The following is a 17,144-nucleotide window of genomic DNA, read 5'->3' as shown; positions in this document are numbered from 1 at the left end:
AGTTCCTGGTTTAAGCAACACAAAGTAATTGTGTATCTTGAGTTAATTTAGTACTCCCTTCCGTTCTATCATCACCCCAAAAGCATTATCATTTTCCAAGGGTCATTCATTCTTCTATTTTCCTAAACAAGATTGATTATTAGTTGTTACTTGGGCAGGAAAGCATGGATTGTCAGTACTGTGATATTGCCCCAAAATAGGAACTCTAATCCATTCAATTTTAATGAATAGTAAACAGCAGTCTATTATGCATGGCCAATAATTTTTCCCTTTCCAACTTATTTCTGTTTGTTAAATTTAAATTGAGAATTTGGATCACCGATTTCAAAGTCAAGCTGCATAAAGTATTTTGGGATGCTGTAATTATGATATTATTGTTTGTCCGTCATAATTGTAACCCTCGATGTTAAGCCCATTGTTATTTTACACCTGTCTTGGCACCAAAACTTTAATGAAATATATTTTGACTTTTCCCAAATTAATTTATCTTTGTCATATATGGTCCTAGGTAAAATTATTTTTGCTCTACCCTTCTAGGAATCATGTGTTATATTTCCGTTGTAAAATTTATCGGAACAAATTAAATTATATTTTTTTAATTTTTACAGAAACTAACCTTGATCATACAGGGTGAAGTGAACATTGTAAAAAAATAACAGAAAACACAGAGGAGTTGCTTTGAGTAGTTGAATTCATTGTCATTACACCAAAAAAAATAATGAAATACTGACTTTTGTCATTCTATAATCTTTCTTTTCCCTCTTTCTCAAAAAGGGAAATCTTTACAAGTTGAGAAGACGCCTATTGTACAAAATGTCTTCGCTAATCTATGCAGCCTCCAAAATTGACATTTATTAATTCAATAAAGAAGTTATATGTTGAAAGACATCTTCACTGCAAGGAATTGTGAGGCCACCGTTGGGATGATGATATCCAAACTCTTCCTCAGCCTGACTTAACAAGTCCTGGAGCGAGGGTTTGTTCAAGTAAGATATCGGGATCACAAACCGCCTCATTTTCTCTCCGACATAGACTGCAAGGTAGCCCTTTTCCACATCCACGGCTTTCGAAGATGCTTGGTTTGCAGAAAATGATGCCTTTCTGATACCAGGCAAACGAAAACCCATTGTTGTATGTGTTGAAATTAGGGACAGAGTGTCCAAAAAGACTTGTAAATTGAAGATGAAATTTTTGAACTACGAATGCTTTAGGATGTCAATGATTTTTGTTGTGCTAAAACCTTGCAACCATGAATATTTATAGATGAAAGAATTTGTAACAGTGTAGATAAGATTACAACTAACACTGAGTGCATGATCATATCACCAGGCATCCTGAACCACATTATTTTGCTGTACGTCAAATTCTAAGTAGCAGTACTGCATGAAATTTCCATAAATGAAATTTCTGGCCCCCACCACGCTGAAGAAGCTTCTGTCAACAAGATCAAATGAAGGTGGGACTCATGTTATCTACAATCACTTGTTACGTTGATTCTTACAACAATGGGTTTTCGTTTAACTGGCATCAGAAAGGCATCAAAAGCGGCGGACGCACCAAAAGGCTATCTTGCATTCTATGTCGGAGAGAAATTGAAGCGGTTTGTGATTCCCGTATCATACTTGAACCAACCTTCATTCCAGGACTTGTTGAGTCAAGCTGAGGAAGAGTTTGGATATGATCATCCCATGGGTGGCCTCACAATTCCTTGCAGTGAAGATGTCTTCCAACGTATAACTTCTTGCTTGAATTGAGCAGAAATCTCACAGTATAGGAGACTGACATAGATTAGAGGAGACATTTTGTATAATAGGCGTCTTCTCTAAGTGTACAGATCCCCCTTTCTCAAGAGAGAGGAAATACAAACATAATATGTTATTCTATTGATTAATTGCAATGAATTCAGCAACTCAAGCAGCTTCGATCTCTATACTTTATGTTTATTTGTTTCAATCTTCCCTTCTCTCTGTATGAGCCAGGTATCAATATTATGTTAGAAGTTGATAAATTTCAAATCAGTAATGGTTCACAAATGATTTCCAGGAAGTGTATAGCAGAAGTATTTTCCCTCGGACAATGGATAGTTAAAATAATTTGGCAGAAAAAGTTAAAATGTATTCTAATAATAATTATTTTTATCAAATTAAAATTTTGAGCTGCAAGGTCCGAAGCACACGACGTACCTTCCCTGCCGAAGCAGGTGCAAAATACAATTGGACGTAACACCGAGGTTTATTTTCTTCCTTGAATAGACATGGCCGACTCTCGTGACAAAAAAACTTTCTCTTGTATGATATTCACGAACGGTATGGCGCATTTTCACTAACCCTATATAGGGAGAAGAGGAGGAACCAATGCTTTTTCCATAACTTCGGTCTACCAGATAAAATGAAACTATATATGACCATACCATGCAAGAAGAATAGTTCGAAACTGTGTGGATCGGAGTTCTTATTTTATGTCCACCAAAAGTTGGCGATATGTTCTGTTATTTCTGTGATATTTGGGGCAATACCATGGTACGTAGTAATAATTCCATGGCAATACCATTGTAGTAACAACTCCATGGCTGCTTGTTTAGGATAATGAAAGAGTTGATGAACCTTTGGACAACGATAATGATTTTGCAGTGATGATAGAGTGGGAGGGAGTAATAATTCAACCGAAGATATATAATTACATTGTGGTGCTTAAAGAGGGAACTAAAAGAAGCACGTGTTATAGAAGAATGTGGCAACAAGTGGCGAAAACTGTTTCAGGACAAAAAAGTGTTGTGGATTTCTTGTTCAGATCATGGACAAATATTGAAATACAATAGGTCAGTTTAGTAATTAACAACCTTATCAAGGTTGCCCTGTATCTCCAACAGAATTACGGCAATTAATGCCTAATATTTAGAAGCCGATAGTCTGATCATGCTGATACATATCAATAACTTAAATTTGACAATGATACTGTGTGTTATCTGTTAAACCATATCAAGATTTGGCAAAGGCAAAAAGTGATTAAACAATACGTGTCCTGTGCTGCATTAATTCTCATTCGGGAAACAGGTTTCAACTTCTGTAGAAAATAGAAATCCCTAACAATAAAAGAAAATGCCTCTTCTGTACAAATTTGCCTCATCTAATCTATCCGTGTATCGATTAGCATGATTTACAGGTCATTCAAGTGAGAGGTGACGGTTAGGAACTCATCCTCCTTGCATGGTATTGTGAGACCGCCCATTGGATGGTCATACCCGAATTCTTCCTCAGCTTGATTCAACAAACCGCTTCATTTTGTCTCCAACATAGACTACAAGGTAGCCCTTTGGCACCTCCACAGATTTGGAAGATGCTTGGTTTGCAGCAATTGATGTCTTCCTGATGCCAGGTAAGCGAAAACCCATTGTTGTTGTATGAGTTGAGACTTGGGAAGAGAATATTGTGAATAAGATGCAAGTTTTTGAACTTCTAATGCTTTAGGATGTGAATAACTTCTGTTGTCCTAAATGCTTGCATCCATGAACATATATAGAAGAAATAATTGGAGAGGAATCGTTGGCTGCATGAATCACTGAGGTGGGAGGACTATAAGACAAGACTGATTGGATGGGACAGACAGGGAGACAAGGGCATATGGACTGCCTTGGAGGACTTTCTCGCGTGAAATAAAATAGATGTCAGGCATCAGAAATAATTAAAATGATATATGACCTCTCGCTATCCGCTGCCTTATAATTCATCAGCCAGAAATTACCTTCCAGAACATGCCCAGAGCATGTTTACAAAAATATGGAATACCAATCAATGCTTGAATAGACGTTACGTTTCACTGAGGCACGTCTCATTTGGTTACATGTGGAGGCTTTATGCTGGCCAATTAATGTATGATAAGGTGGGGTTACGCAAGTTTTCACAACTTATCCTTCATAGTTGGACCGAAGACAACACCATGTGATATCTCATGCGTATGCCCTCCATCTATTGACAGTCACTTTCTCTGGGAATTGGGTTTCCACAGAATCTTACAAACTATATATATATACAATTCTTGGTCTTCAGTCAACACAAATAGCACAAGCCATTGCATTCCTTAAGCTTCGACATTTTGGATCATTCTTTTCAAATTAGAGATTGTTCTTCTTCCTTCAATCAAGCAAAATAGAATTGGTTTTCGTTTACCTGCTGTTCGACGGGCATCAATCACGGCTAGTCAAGCAGCTTCAAAATTTGTACAAGTTCCAAAGGGCTATCTTGCAGTGTATGTTGGGGAGAAACAAAAGCGGTTTGTGGTTCCCGTATCATACTTGAATCAGCCTTCATTCCAAGATCTTTTGTATCAAGCTGAGGAAGAGTTTGGATATGATCATCCCTTGGGTGGCCTCACAATTCCTTGCAGTGAAGATGTTTTCCAACATATAACTTCTCACTTGAATTGAGACCACAAATCTCACTGTGGGAGACTCACATAGATTAGTAGACATTTTACACTATAGGCATCTTCTCAACTTGTAAAGATTACCAATTTTTGAGTAATGACAACAAATCCAATTGCTATGCATTTCTTTTTATCAGTTACATTAATGTTCACTTCCTTCTGCTAGCTATTAGAACGATATATAGGCACTATTAAGAGGTTTCTCATGCTGGAAAAAAAAAATCATGACTGTTATATATATAACAGCCCACATGCTTCACAGCAAGGAAAAGCGATAATAGTATTTTGGTAGAAACTAAGAGCTAGGAACATGAATTTAATAATTCGGGTTGGGATTAAATGATTTTTACTTTCTATAATAACACATAATATTAAAATTCAAGACCCCAATCGTACACCTTTTTATTGAGATATATCAATTATATATCAAATAATAGTGCCACACGAGGCATGTATATATATGGTATATTTTAAACTGTGAGCTGTATAAATTGAAGTACCATCTCAACTCAGCTCATTGTTTCTCTTCGACTTATCGTGGCCCGTGGTTCCAAATAATTTATACCAGCTGGCCTTTTGATATAACACCTATAACGATTTTCATTTTCATTAAAGCATGACAGAATTTCGAATGAAATTAAAGTGTTGATATATCGGTTAAGGAATCAGTAGATTTAGTAGTTGCAATGGTCAATCAATATAATAATCTATCGGTCAATACTATAAGAATATGGGAGCTACAAATCTTGGTCATATAATCACACCGTATTGATGATTATGATTAAAAGTTATTTAGTGATGACATGACTACTTGAAAGAGGCATGTGCATACATGTTCTCGTTTAGGATAGATGATATTCAAGAAATTGAAAAGAAAAAAAATTGTATTAAGAGGAGAATGGAAGAACAAAACCACAATCCCAAAAGGATTGATAGGTTGAAGAGGATTCACCACAAATATTGTTAATCTTTGATAAGAACCTAGGGTTCCAAGCATGGAGCGAATAGCTAGTAAGAAGTTATCTCTGAATTACCGGAGATAATCTCAATTCAAAATGATCATTTTTTTACAAGTCGTTTAACGGTCTTGTTTACACTTCTAAGATACTTCGGATGTGTTTGATTTAGAGGAGGAAAATAGAAGATAATTGTAAAATTCAAGTAGAGTGTAAAAGACATGAATTCCGTGTGAAGAATACACAATTTTCTCTTATCTCTTCATTCCCACCCTAATCCAAACATCACCTTTTGGCCTTGCACTTTAAAGCGTCATATCAAATTTAAAGTGTCTGATCAAAGCATGAACACACGATGTTTTGAGGGGTTATGTGACTGTTTACTAACTTTCAATGTGATTACTACTTAAAATAAGAAATGTTCTCACCAAACATGTGGGTGGAGGTTAAGCCCATTGTTATTTTACACCTGCCTTTGCACCAAAATTTAAATGAAATATATTTTTACTTTTCCCAAATAAATTTATCTTTCTCATGGTCCTTGGTAAAAATATTTTTGCTCTACCCTTGGTAGGAATTATGTGTTATATTTCCGTTGTAAAATTTATCGGAACAAATTAAAGTATTTTTTTTTTTTACAGAAACCAACCTTGATCATACAGGGTGAAGTGAACATTGTAAAAAGATAACAGAAAACACAGAGGAGTTGCTTTGAGTAGTTGAATTCATTGTCATTACACCAAAAAAAATAACGAAATACTGACTTTTGTCATTCTATAATCTTTGTTTTCCCTCTTTCTCAAAAAAGGAAGATCTTTACAAGTTGAGAAGACGCCTATTGTACAAAATTTCTTCGCTAATCTATGCAGCCTCCTAAATTGACATTTATTAATTCAAGAAAGAAGTTATATGTTGGAAGACATCTTCACTGCAAGGAATTGTGAGGCCACCGTTGGGATGATGATATCCAAACTCTTCCTCAGCCTGACTTAACAAGTCCTGGAATGAGGGTTTGTTCAAGTAAGATATGGGGATCACAAACCGCCTCATTTTCTCTCCGACATAGACTGCAAGGTAGCCCTTTTCCACATCCACAGCTTTCGAAGATGCTTGCTTTGCAGAAACTGATGCCTTTCTGATACCAGGCAAACGAAAACCCATTGTTGTATGTGTTGAAATTAGGGAAAGAGTGTCCAAAAAGACTTGTAAATTGAAGATGGAATTTTTGAACTGTGAATCCTTTAGGATGTCAACGATTTTTGTTGTGGTAAAACCTTGCAACCATGAATATATATAGATGAAAGAATTTGTAACAAACAGTTGGCTACATGAATTATTGTGGGGGGAAGGCAATGAGATAAGTGATGGGACCGACAGGAGACAGGGGCATATGGTGTTGCCTTGGAGGACTTTATCAAGAATTAACGTTGCATGTTATAGTAGTTAAGATAATAATATCTAATTTTCTGGTGTGAATCCGCTTGAAATAAAACAAATGTATAATGTCAAACCTCAGAAATATAATGGCCTATGATCTCTCGCAATCTATGTGTGTTGCCTTATAATTCATCAGTCAGAAAATACCTTCCAGTTGTACTCCTGCATAACATGAAGAAAACATGTCCAAAGCATGCCTGCAAAAGTATGGAATACCGATTAATGCACTAAAATATGCGAGGATACACTTAGGCACGTCTCATTTGGTTACAAGTGGAGGCTTTATGTTTGCCATTGTTTGATAAGGTGGTGTTACACACGTCAAAACAACTTTTGGAAAAAACAAGGGCATATGGAGCTGTCGTATCGGAGTTGATAGCTCTGAAACTGTGTTGATAAGATGACAACTAACACTGAGTGCATGATCATATCACCAGGCATCCTGAACCACATTATTTTTCTGAACGTCAAATTCTAAGTAGCAGTACTGCATGAAATTTGCATAAATGAAATTTCTGGCCCCCATCACGCTGAATAAGCTTCTGTCAACAAGATCAAATGAAGGTGGGACTCATGTTATCTACAATCACTTGTTACGTTGATTCTTAAGAAAGTTCTCTAAGACAACACCCCATATGCCATGTCTCTCATTTGGTCCCATGACTCCTATCTGATGTCCCCGCATCACCAATAATTTAAGTGCCCAACTAATGCTTCCATGCATATCCTTATGTCTATATAAATATTCATGGCCGCAGGCATTGAGGACCAACACAAATCATTCACATCATAAAGTGTTTGAAATTCAAAATTCTCAACACTTCTCTTTAACCATTCTCTTCTCACATCAATACAACAATGGGTTTTCGTTTACCTGGCATCACAAAGGCATCAAAAGCAGTGGACGCACCTAAAGGCTATCTTGCAGTCTATGTCGGAGAGAAATTGAAGCGGTTTGTGATTCCCGTATCATACTTGAACCAACCTTCATTTCAGGACTTGTTGAGTCAAGCTGAGGAAGAGTTTGGATATGATCATCCCATGGGTGGCCTCACAATTCCTTGCAGTGAAGATGTCTTCCAACGTATAACTTCTTGCTTGAATTGAGCAGAAATCTCACAGTATAGGAGACTGACATAGATTAGAGGAGAAATTTTGTATAATAGGCGTCTTCTCTAAGTGTACAGATCCCCCTTTCTCAAGAGAGAGGAAATACAAACATAATATTTTATTCTTTTGATTAATTACAATGAATTCAGGAACTCAAGCAGCTTCGATCTCTATACTTTATGTTTATTTGTTTCAATCTTCCCTTCTCTCTGTATGAGCCAGGTATCAATATTCTGTTAGAAGTTGATAAATTTCAAATCAGTAATGGTACACAAATGATTTCCAAGAAGGGTATAGCAGAAGTATTTTCCCTCGGACCAAGGATAGTTAAAATAATTTGGCAGAAAAAGTTAAAATGTATTCTAATAATAATTATTTTTATGAAATTATAATTTTGAGCTGCAAGGTCCGAAGCACACGAGGTACCTTCCCTGCCGAAGCAGGTGCAAAATACAATTGGACTAACACCGAGGTTTATTTTCTTCCTTGAATAGACATGGCCTACTCTCGTGACAAAAACTTTCTATTGTATGATATTCACGAATGGTATGGCCCATTTTCACTAACCCTATATAGGGAGAAGTGGAGGAACCAATGCTTTTTCCATAACTTCGGTCTACCAGATAAAATGAAACTATATATGACCATACCATGCAAGAAGAATAGTTCGAGACTGTGTGGATCGGAGTTCTTATTTTATGTCCACCAAAAGTTGGCGATCTGTTCTGTTATTGCTGTGAAATTTGGGGCAATACCATGGTACGTAGTAATAATTCCATGGCAATACCATAGTAGTAACAACTCCATGGCTGCTTGTTTAGGAAAATGAAAGAGTTGATGAACCTTTGGACAACGATAATGATTTTGCAGTGATGATAGAGTGGGAGGGAGTAATAATTCAACCGAAGATATATAATTAAATCGTGGTGCTTAAAGAGAGAAATAAAGAAGCACATGTTATAGAAAAATGTGGCAACAAGTGGCGAAAACTGTTTGAAGACAAAAAAGTGTTGTGGATTTCTTGTTCAGATCATGGACACATATTGAAATACAATAGGTCAGTTTAGTAATTAACAACCTTATCAAGGTTGCCCTGTATCTCCAACAGAATTATGGCAATTAATGTATAGCTGATAGTCTGATCATGCCGATACATATCAACAACTTAAATTTGACAATGATACTATGTGTTATTTGTTAAACCATATCGAGATTTTGTTACATGTGGAGGCTTTATGCTGGCCACTTAATGTTTGATAAGGTGGGGTTACACAAGTCTTCACAACTTATCCTTCATAGTTGGACCGAAGACAACACCGTGTGATATCTCATGCGTATGCCCTGCATCCATTGACAGTCATTTTCTCTGGGAATTGGGTTTCCAAAGAATCTTACAAACTATATATATACACAATTCTTGGTCTTCAGTTAACACAAATAACACAAGCCATTGCATTTCTCAAGCTTCGACATTTTGGATCATTCTTTTCAAATTAGAGATTGTTCTTCTTCCTTCAATCAAGCAAAATAGAATGTGTTTCCGTTTACTTGCTGTTCGACGGGCATCATTCACGGCTAGCCAAGCAGCTTCAAAATCTGTACAAGTTCCAAAGGGCTATCTTGCAGTGTATGTTGGGGAGAAACATTCCCGAACACCAAGAGAACATTCCCGATCCTAGTGAGAAAGCATAGCTAGAGGTACTCTTCATGTCATCTGCCGAACCTGCCCAATCATTATCGGTGTAGCCAAGTAATTTTGAGTTGGTTTTGGTAGTATACCATATACCGAACTCTTTTGTTCCTTGTAGATACCTCAAAATTCTTTTTCCTGCTCCAAAGTGTATTTGACTTGGGCTTTGCATGAATCTTGATAGAAGACTTGTGGCATACATTATGTCAAGCCTTGTAGCTGTCAAATATAGGAGGCTTCCAATTAGACTTCGGTATTTGGATGCATCAGCTTCTGGTGCTCCATCATTCTTCTGTAGTTTCTCATTTGTTATGAGTGGAGTAGCAACAGGTTTGCAACCATACATCTTGAATTTCTTAAGTAAGCCTTCTGTGTATTACTTTTGCGAGATGAATATCCCTTCATTTCTCTGACTTATCTCTATGCCGAGGAAGTAACTCATCAAACCAAGGTCGGTCATCTCAAAGGTCTTCGTCATGTCTTCTTTAAACTCCATCATCATCTTAGTATTGTTTCCCGTGTAGATAAGATCATCTACATATAGAGAGAGTAAAAGAGTGTACTGACCTTGAGACTTGATGTAAAGTGTAGGCTCACTCTTGCTCCTCCTGAATCCTCGATCCATGAAATACTGGTCGATTCTGCTATACCATGCTCGAGGTGCTTGCTTCAAACCGTAGAGTGCTTTTTCTTAGTCTTAACACTTTGCTTTCTTTGCCTTCAGACACGAATCCTTATGGCTGCTCCACATAGATCTCTTCTTCAAGTACGCCATTAAGGAAGGCGGATTTGACATCTAGTTGATGGATACTCCATCCTTTTTGTGACGCAAGAGCTATTAGAGCTCTTTTGGTATCAAGACGAGCTACTAGTGCAAATGTCTCATTGTAGTCAATTCCGGGTTGCTGTGAGTAACCCTTAGCTACTAGCCTCGCCCTGTATTTCTGTATGGTGCCATTAGGGTTGAACTTTGTCTTTAGACCCACTTAACCCCAATGATATCTTTTCCATGGGGATGATTTACTAACCCCCATGTGTTGTTTTTCTCGATCATCTGTATCTCTTCTTCCATTGCCTTGACCCATACTTCTTGCTTTGACGCTTCTTTAAAGCTTCCAGGTTCAAGTATGGCCAAGTTACAGGTTTCATATATGTCCACCAAAGATCTTACTCGTCTTGGAGTAGACTCTGGTGATGATAGTTCTTGATCTTGTTGTTGTGGTGGAGGTGAAGGTGGTTCACCTAGGTCTTCTTCCTCAGCTTCTTCTTGAGGTAGTTGAGCGGGTATAAGAACGTTCTTCTCCACTTTTTCTTCATCCCAATTCCAAGAAGCGTACTCATCAACTTCAACATCTCAACTGATGACGAGTTTCTTAGTTTGCAAGTAGTAGACACGGTAGCCCTTAGAGATATTGCTATACCCAAGGAAGATACCTCGTATAGTCTTGTCTTCAAGCTTGTGCCTCTTCACGTCTGGAATATGAATGTAGCATATAGATCCAAAGACCCTTAGGTGCTTTGCTGATGGCTTCTTCCCGTTCCAAGCTTCAATTGGAGTCTTGTCTTTTACAGACTTAGTTGGACATCTGTTGAGTATCTAAACAGCAGTGTAGACTGCTTCAGCCCAGAATTTGTTAGGTAGTCCCTTCTCCTTGAGCATCGATCTAGCTATTTCCATAACTGTGCGATTCTTTCTCTCGGACACTCCATTTTGTTGAGGAGAATATGAGACTGTAAGTTGTCGCTCAATGCCTTCATCCTCACAAAATCTTTTAAACTCGCGAGAGGTGTACTTTTTGCCGCAATCACTTCTTAGTACTTTTATCCGTTTTCCACTTCGATTTTCAGCAAGGGCCTTGAACTTTTTGAATACTCCAAAGACTTCTGATTTTTATTTTAGAAAATATACCCATGTCATTCTAGAGAAGTCATCAATGAAGAGTATGAAGTACCTGTTGTTGTCATGTGATGGCGTCCTCATTGGTCCACAGACGTCCGTATGTATCAGCTCCAATAGATCTTTCTCTCTCCATGCTCCGCTTGTTGAGAAAGGAAATCGGTGTTGCTTACCAAGAAGACATCCTTCACACACTTCATTGTTCTCCTTTATGCTTGGAAGATCTCTCATCATGTTCTTCTCATGTAACAACTTCAAGGCATGTGTGTTGAAGTGGCCAAATCTTCGATGCCATAGTCATGAATCATCAACTTGTACCTTCATGGCAATGTTTGTTGCATATTTTAAATTTAGAGGGAAGCTTCTATTGCTCTTATTCATCTTTACTTGGGCTATCTCAGACCTTTTATTTTTGTTGTCTAAGATTTTGCATACATCTCCTTCAAAGTGAAGTGTGTAGCCTCTCTCCATCATTTGGCCAATGCTTAGAAGATTTTCTTTTAGGCTGGGAACTAGTAAGACATCATGGATGAGTCGCGAACCTTTATCTGTATCCACCATGACAGTGCCTTTGCCTTTTGATTCAACCACACTTCCGTTTCCCAGTCGAACTTTGACTTTGACAAACTCATCAATGCTTTTGAAAATAGTCTCATCCTTGGCCATGTGATTGCTACATCCACTATCCAAGTACCAGCTTCCTCCCTTTTCTTTTATTGAGTCTTGAGTGGCATAGAACATAGATTGTTCTTGATCATGCTCCTCTGCGATATTGGCTTGATGCCTATTTTTGTTGCGACAATTTTTCTCTACGTGCCCGAACTTCTTGCAATGGTTGCATTGTGGCATATTACGGAACCAACAATTTTTCTCTGCGTGGCCTTTCCTTTTGCATATATTGCATGGAGAATTTTTATCTGTTTTGTTCTTAAGGAAATTCCTAGAACCTTCTCTTCTTCTGAAAGTTTCTCCATAATTTTTCTTTCCTCCATTTTCTTTGTTTTGGGGCTGAAATTTAAACTTTGACTGGAAGGCATTTTCAAGTGTATCTTCTATATGCCTATACAGTCTTTGCTCATATGCTTCAAGAGAGCCCACAAGTTCTATCTTTGATAGAGTGGACAGATCTTTGGTTTCCTCAATCGTTGTCACGATTGGGTCAATCTTTTGGGGCATAGTAATTAGAATTTTCTCAACAATTTTCTTGTCAAGAATATCTTCCCCAAAAGCTCTCATTTGATTAACTATTTCTTTAACTTTAGAATAGTAATCTTTAACTGTCTCAGACTCCTTCATCTTCAATAGTTCAAAATCTCTTCTTAGAGATTGAAGTTTAACGGCACGTACCTTAACACTTCCTTGAAACTCCTCTTGCAATGTGTTCCACGCTTCTTTGGCAGTCTTAGCTCCCATAATTCTTGGGAGAATTGGATCAGTCACCGCTTGTTGCAAGGTGAACAACGCCTTTGAATTTTTTTGTTTATTTTTCTTCAACTCTTTTTCTTGAGTTGCATTAAGAGCTGAAGTATCCGTGGGAACGGTGAAGCCTTCTTCTACCATGTCCCATAAATCTTGAGATGAAAAATATGTTTCCATTTTAACACGCCAGAAATCATAATTTTCACCATTGAAGATAGGGACAGAAATAGTTAACGATTGAGTAGTGTTATCCATAGCTTAGAAAAAAATATATTATTGGAGTGGGTTAATAGTACAAAGGAAATTTTTGAAGTAGTTGGGAGGATTTTGGAATGGTAGGTAGGTAATATAACTACGCCCAATGTATGACCGAACGTAGCTCTGATACCACTGTTGGTAGTTGATTAGATGATAGTTGATAGTTTTAGAGAATTGTTTTAGAAAGAAGGCTATTTCATTGATTTCATGGATTATCAATTACAACATACCAATTGCCTATTTATAGACACAAGTCACCAACCTCTCAATGGTGGTGAATGTTTCTACATTACTTTAGGTCTTTCTAGAGTTTTCATGATAGATTAGTATCATGATAGTTCTAGATTCTTCTATCTTATACATACACTTATAGTTCTAGATTGTTCTACCATATTCATACACATTATAGTTCTAGATTGTTCTACCATATTCATACACACTATAGTTCTAGGATATTCTACCATTTTCATACATATTATATTTAAGAATATTCTAGAAATTTTTAGCAATTTCAACATGTTCCTTAATTGTCACACACACTACACTAGCATGGTTGCCAAAAATCATTTCTACCATATTGCATTTGCAATGCTTCTCTGCATGGCATTCTTGGCTTTTCAAGTCACATGTCGCACTCTCCAAGATGCATCCATGTATGAGAGGCATGAGCAACGGATGACTCGTTACGGCAAGGTGTATAAGGATCCTCCGAAAAGATTTTAAGGAAAATGTAAATTACATTGAAGCCTGCAACAATGCCGCCAATAAACCTTACAAGCGAGGCATTAATCAATTTGCACCCAGAAATAGATTCAAGGGGCATATGTGCTCCTCAATCATAAGAATAACTACTTTTAAGTTTGAAAACGTGACCGCAACACCATCCACAGTGGATTGTAGGCAAAAGGGAGCAGTTACACCCATCAAGGACCAAGGTCAATGTGGTAAGTTCTTGATAATTTGTTTCACAAATCAAATTAACTTGAATGGTCATCTAACCACTAATTTACCTTGTATTGTAGGATGTTTTTGGGCGCTTTCCGCTGTTGCAGCAACTGAAGGAATTCATGCGCTGTGAGCTGGAAAATTGATCTTATTGTCATCAGAACAAGAACTTGTTGATTGTGACACAAAGGGTGTGGACCAAGATTGTCAGGGTGGTCTTATGGATGATACTTTCAAATTCATCATCCAAAATCATGGACTCAACACTGAAGCCAATTACCCCTATATAAGGGTGTTGATGGAAAGTGCAATGCAAATGAAGCAGCCAAGAATGCTGCTACTATTAATTACTGGGTATGAGGATGTCCCTGCCAACAATGAGAAGGCACATACTTCAAAAAGCTGTGGCCAATAACCCGGTTTCCGAAGCTATTGATGCCAGTGGCTCTGACTTTCAGTTTTACAAGAGTGGTGTCTTCACTGGTTCCTGTGGAACTGAGTTGGATCACGGTGTCACTGCCGTGGGGTATGGTGTTAGTGATGATGGGACTGAATATTGGTTGGTTAAGAACTCGTGGGGAACCGAGTGGGGTGAAGAAGGTTACATTAGGATACAAAGGGGTGTGGATTCTGAGGAAGCACTGTGTGGCATAGCTGTGCAAGCATCTTACCCTAGTGCATAATCTTAAATCTGGATACAATTATACGTATCTTTTTAAGCATTGATTCCTGATATAGGTCGCGTATACCACTGTATCTCCTGCGTGAACACAACATTGTACACTGTACTTGTTATCATTTATCAATCAATTACTTTGCAATGAAAAATGAGTCATGGTTATGACTGATGAGTTATAAAATACAAGCTAATTAAAGGTGTAAAATCCTAAACAGAAAGAAGAGAAAAGTAGAAAGGCAGACATCCTGAGTGAGAAACCAATTCTCTATAAAAAAATGTATTGGTAGTCACTACAATGATACAGCGTGTTGCTTAAACACACTGAGACATGCTCCATGAAATATGAATCTGTCATTCTAATGGTCCTTCCCCCCTCCTGCTCAAGAAACGGAGATTTTTACAAGGTGAGAAGACGCCTATTGTACCAAATGTCTTCACTAATCTATGTTAGTCTCCTACAGTGTGAGATTTATTGTCAATTCAAGCAACATGTTATACGTTGGAAGACCTCTTCACTGCAAGGAATTGTGAGGCCACCCATGGGATGATCATATCCAAACTTTTCCTCCGCTTGATTCAACAAGTCCTGGAATGAAGGTTGGTTCATGTATGATACGGGAATCACAAACCGCTTCATTTTCTCCCCGACATAGACTGCAAGATAGCCTTTTGGCGCATCCACCGCATTTGATGCCTTTCTGATACCAGGTAAACGAAAACCCATTGTTGTATTGATTTGAAAAGAGAATTTCTTAAGAAAAGTGTTGAGAATTTTGAATGCTTTGGGATGTGAATGATTTGTGTTGGTGCTAAATGCTTGCTGCCATGAATATATATATAGAAAAGCATATGTAAGAAAGCATCGGCTGTATGAATTATTGGTGAAGGAGAGCTATGAGAAAAGATAAATGGGACCAACTTAGAGACAAGGGCATATGGTGTTGTCTTGAGGACTTTCCCAAGAATTAAGATAATACTATCCCAGCTTATCGAGTGAAGGCTAACAGATTTCCCAACTTTTTAGAAACCACATATGAAGAAAAAAAAATCAAAGTGGATCATGTTGACAATTACTAATTAAGGGGGGCAGAGACAATAAACTTAATGTGTGGAAATTAATTGTAGCCTGCTGTCGGTGAGAATATTTCGTACATAAAAAATGTGGTTCATAGTACTTTATGATCATGTATTCAGTATTGGTTTTCTTCTTACCTCCAAAAAACTTATTCAGAGCTGTCAATTTGGTCGGCTTAAGGTTTACTGGTTGCTATCGGTCACATGGTAGATATATTTATCAAAATAATTGTCAGCTTACAATGATTTGAAGAAGCATGTGAGATGTCTTAAGCATATCCACCATTGGATTAGCCATACCACGATGCCTGAACAAACATTAGGTTGTCAGGTGGGTAATTTGGTGGCCACTAACTCAGAAGGTGAGGTACGTATGCACTCCTATTGAACTTCCTATTCCTTGAAAGAGACCTCTGAGACAATACCATGTGATCCTTTCTCCCTCAATAGACCCCATCATGGCCCACTGTGAAATTGGATTGCAGAGGTCCTAGACATTATATATACACAATTTCTTGGGTTTCCAAGCAACACAAGTCATCCCATTCCTGAAGTATCAGAACTCAAAAATTTCTTCCGCATACGACTTCTTTGATATCAGTATAATACTTGTTGTGTGGAGCAACAGAAAATAATGGGTTTTCGCATAGCAGGTATTGTTAGGCGGACTTCGTTTTATACAACCCAAGCAGCCTCCAAGAGGGTTGACGTACCAAAAGGCTATGCTGCAGTCTATGTTGGAGATAAGATGAGACGGTTCACAATTCCAGTATCATACTTGAACAAACCTTCATTTCAAGAATTACTCAGTCAAGCAGAAGAAGAATTCGGATACGATCATCCAATGGGTGGTCTAACAATACCATGCAAAGAAGAGGAATTCCTAAACGTTACCGCTCACTTGAATGAGCTGTAATTCATGCTAACGGAGACTGAGATAGATTAGATGAGGCAAATTTGTACAGATGGCATTTTCTTTTTTGTACAGAATTTAAAACCTGTTGCCTGAATGAGAATGCAACAAAAGACATTCTTTAAGCACTTTTTTCTTTTTCCAAATCTCAATTATATATTGAACCGTAACATTATCATATTTAACTTGATATATGTCAGCATCAGGCTATCAGCTAATTAATATTGGGAATTAAGCACAGTAATCATGTTGGAGATATTGACCAACCTGGATAAGGGTTGTTAATTAATGCTTCCCTTGCTTATTTTTCAATATATGTCCATGATCTGAACAAGGAACGCACA

At 37.6% G+C, this 17,144-nt stretch overlaps 4 protein-coding genes and 2 pseudogenes across 4 annotated transcripts; 4 read left to right on the top strand and 2 right to left on the bottom strand.

The window, feature by feature from the left end:
- The first annotated feature begins 1,495 nt into the window (after nt 1–1,495).
- On the top strand, nt 1,496–1,930 carry LOC114417118 (auxin-induced protein 15A-like). Its single transcript, XM_028382225.1, has one exon. It carries the CDS (start codon nt 1,506–1,508, stop codon nt 1,752–1,754), a length of 249 nt encoding a protein of 82 aa, XP_028238026.1. The 5' UTR covers nt 1,496–1,505; the 3' UTR covers nt 1,755–1,930.
- Nucleotides 1,931–2,760: 830 nt separating this feature from the next.
- LOC114417121 lies at nt 2,761–3,494 on the bottom strand (annotated as a pseudogene).
- A 2,633-nt stretch (nt 3,495–6,127) lies between these two features.
- LOC114417115 (auxin-induced protein 6B-like) lies at nt 6,128–6,626 on the bottom strand. Its single transcript, XM_028382223.1, has one exon. It carries the CDS (start codon nt 6,537–6,539, stop codon nt 6,267–6,269), a length of 273 nt encoding a protein of 90 aa, XP_028238024.1. The 5' UTR covers nt 6,540–6,626; the 3' UTR covers nt 6,128–6,266.
- Nucleotides 6,627–7,590: 964 nt separating this feature from the next.
- Nucleotides 7,591–8,186, top strand: LOC114417120 (auxin-induced protein 15A-like). The gene has a single exon (XM_028382228.1). The coding sequence runs from the start codon at nt 7,674–7,676 to the stop codon at nt 7,920–7,922; it is 249 nt and encodes an 82-aa protein (XP_028238029.1). The 5' UTR covers nt 7,591–7,673; the 3' UTR covers nt 7,923–8,186.
- Nucleotides 8,187–13,738: 5,552 nt separating this feature from the next.
- LOC114417122 lies at nt 13,739–14,962 on the top strand (annotated as a pseudogene).
- Nucleotides 14,963–16,191: 1,229 nt separating this feature from the next.
- LOC114416338 (auxin-induced protein 10A5-like) lies at nt 16,192–16,803 on the top strand. The gene is made up of 2 exons (XM_028381205.1): nt 16,192–16,254; nt 16,516–16,803. Exons 1-2 carry the CDS (start codon nt 16,192–16,194, stop codon nt 16,801–16,803), a joined length of 351 nt encoding a protein of 116 aa, XP_028237006.1.
- The last annotated feature ends 341 nt before the right edge of the window (nt 16,804–17,144 follow it).

The sequence above is a fragment of the Glycine soja genome, chromosome 6 (assembly GCF_004193775.1).
Source record: "Glycine soja cultivar W05 chromosome 6, ASM419377v2, whole genome shotgun sequence".
Taxonomy (NCBI): domain Eukaryota; kingdom Viridiplantae; phylum Streptophyta; class Magnoliopsida; order Fabales; family Fabaceae; genus Glycine; species Glycine soja.
The sequence above is the reverse complement of the archived record's forward strand: the minus strand, read 5'-3'. Positions and strand labels throughout refer to the sequence as shown.

Excerpts from the sequence above, each read along its gene's own strand:
- LOC114416338 (XM_028381205.1), top strand. The coding sequence starts at position 16,192 with ATGCCTGAACAAACATTAGGTTGTCAGGTGGGTAATTTGGTGGCCACT. Across the intron at positions 16,255-16,515 it reads CCACTAACTCAGAAGGTGAG|AAAATAATGGGTTTTCGCAT; the intron begins GTACGTATGCAC and ends GTGGAGCAACAG.
- LOC114417120 (XM_028382228.1), top strand. The coding sequence starts at position 7,674 with ATGGGTTTTCGTTTACCTGGCATCACAAAGGCATCAAAAGCAGTGGAC.
- LOC114417115 (XM_028382223.1), bottom strand. The coding sequence starts at position 6,539 with ATGGGTTTTCGTTTGCCTGGTATCAGAAAGGCATCAGTTTCTGCAAAG.
- LOC114417118 (XM_028382225.1), top strand. The coding sequence starts at position 1,506 with ATGGGTTTTCGTTTAACTGGCATCAGAAAGGCATCAAAAGCGGCGGAC.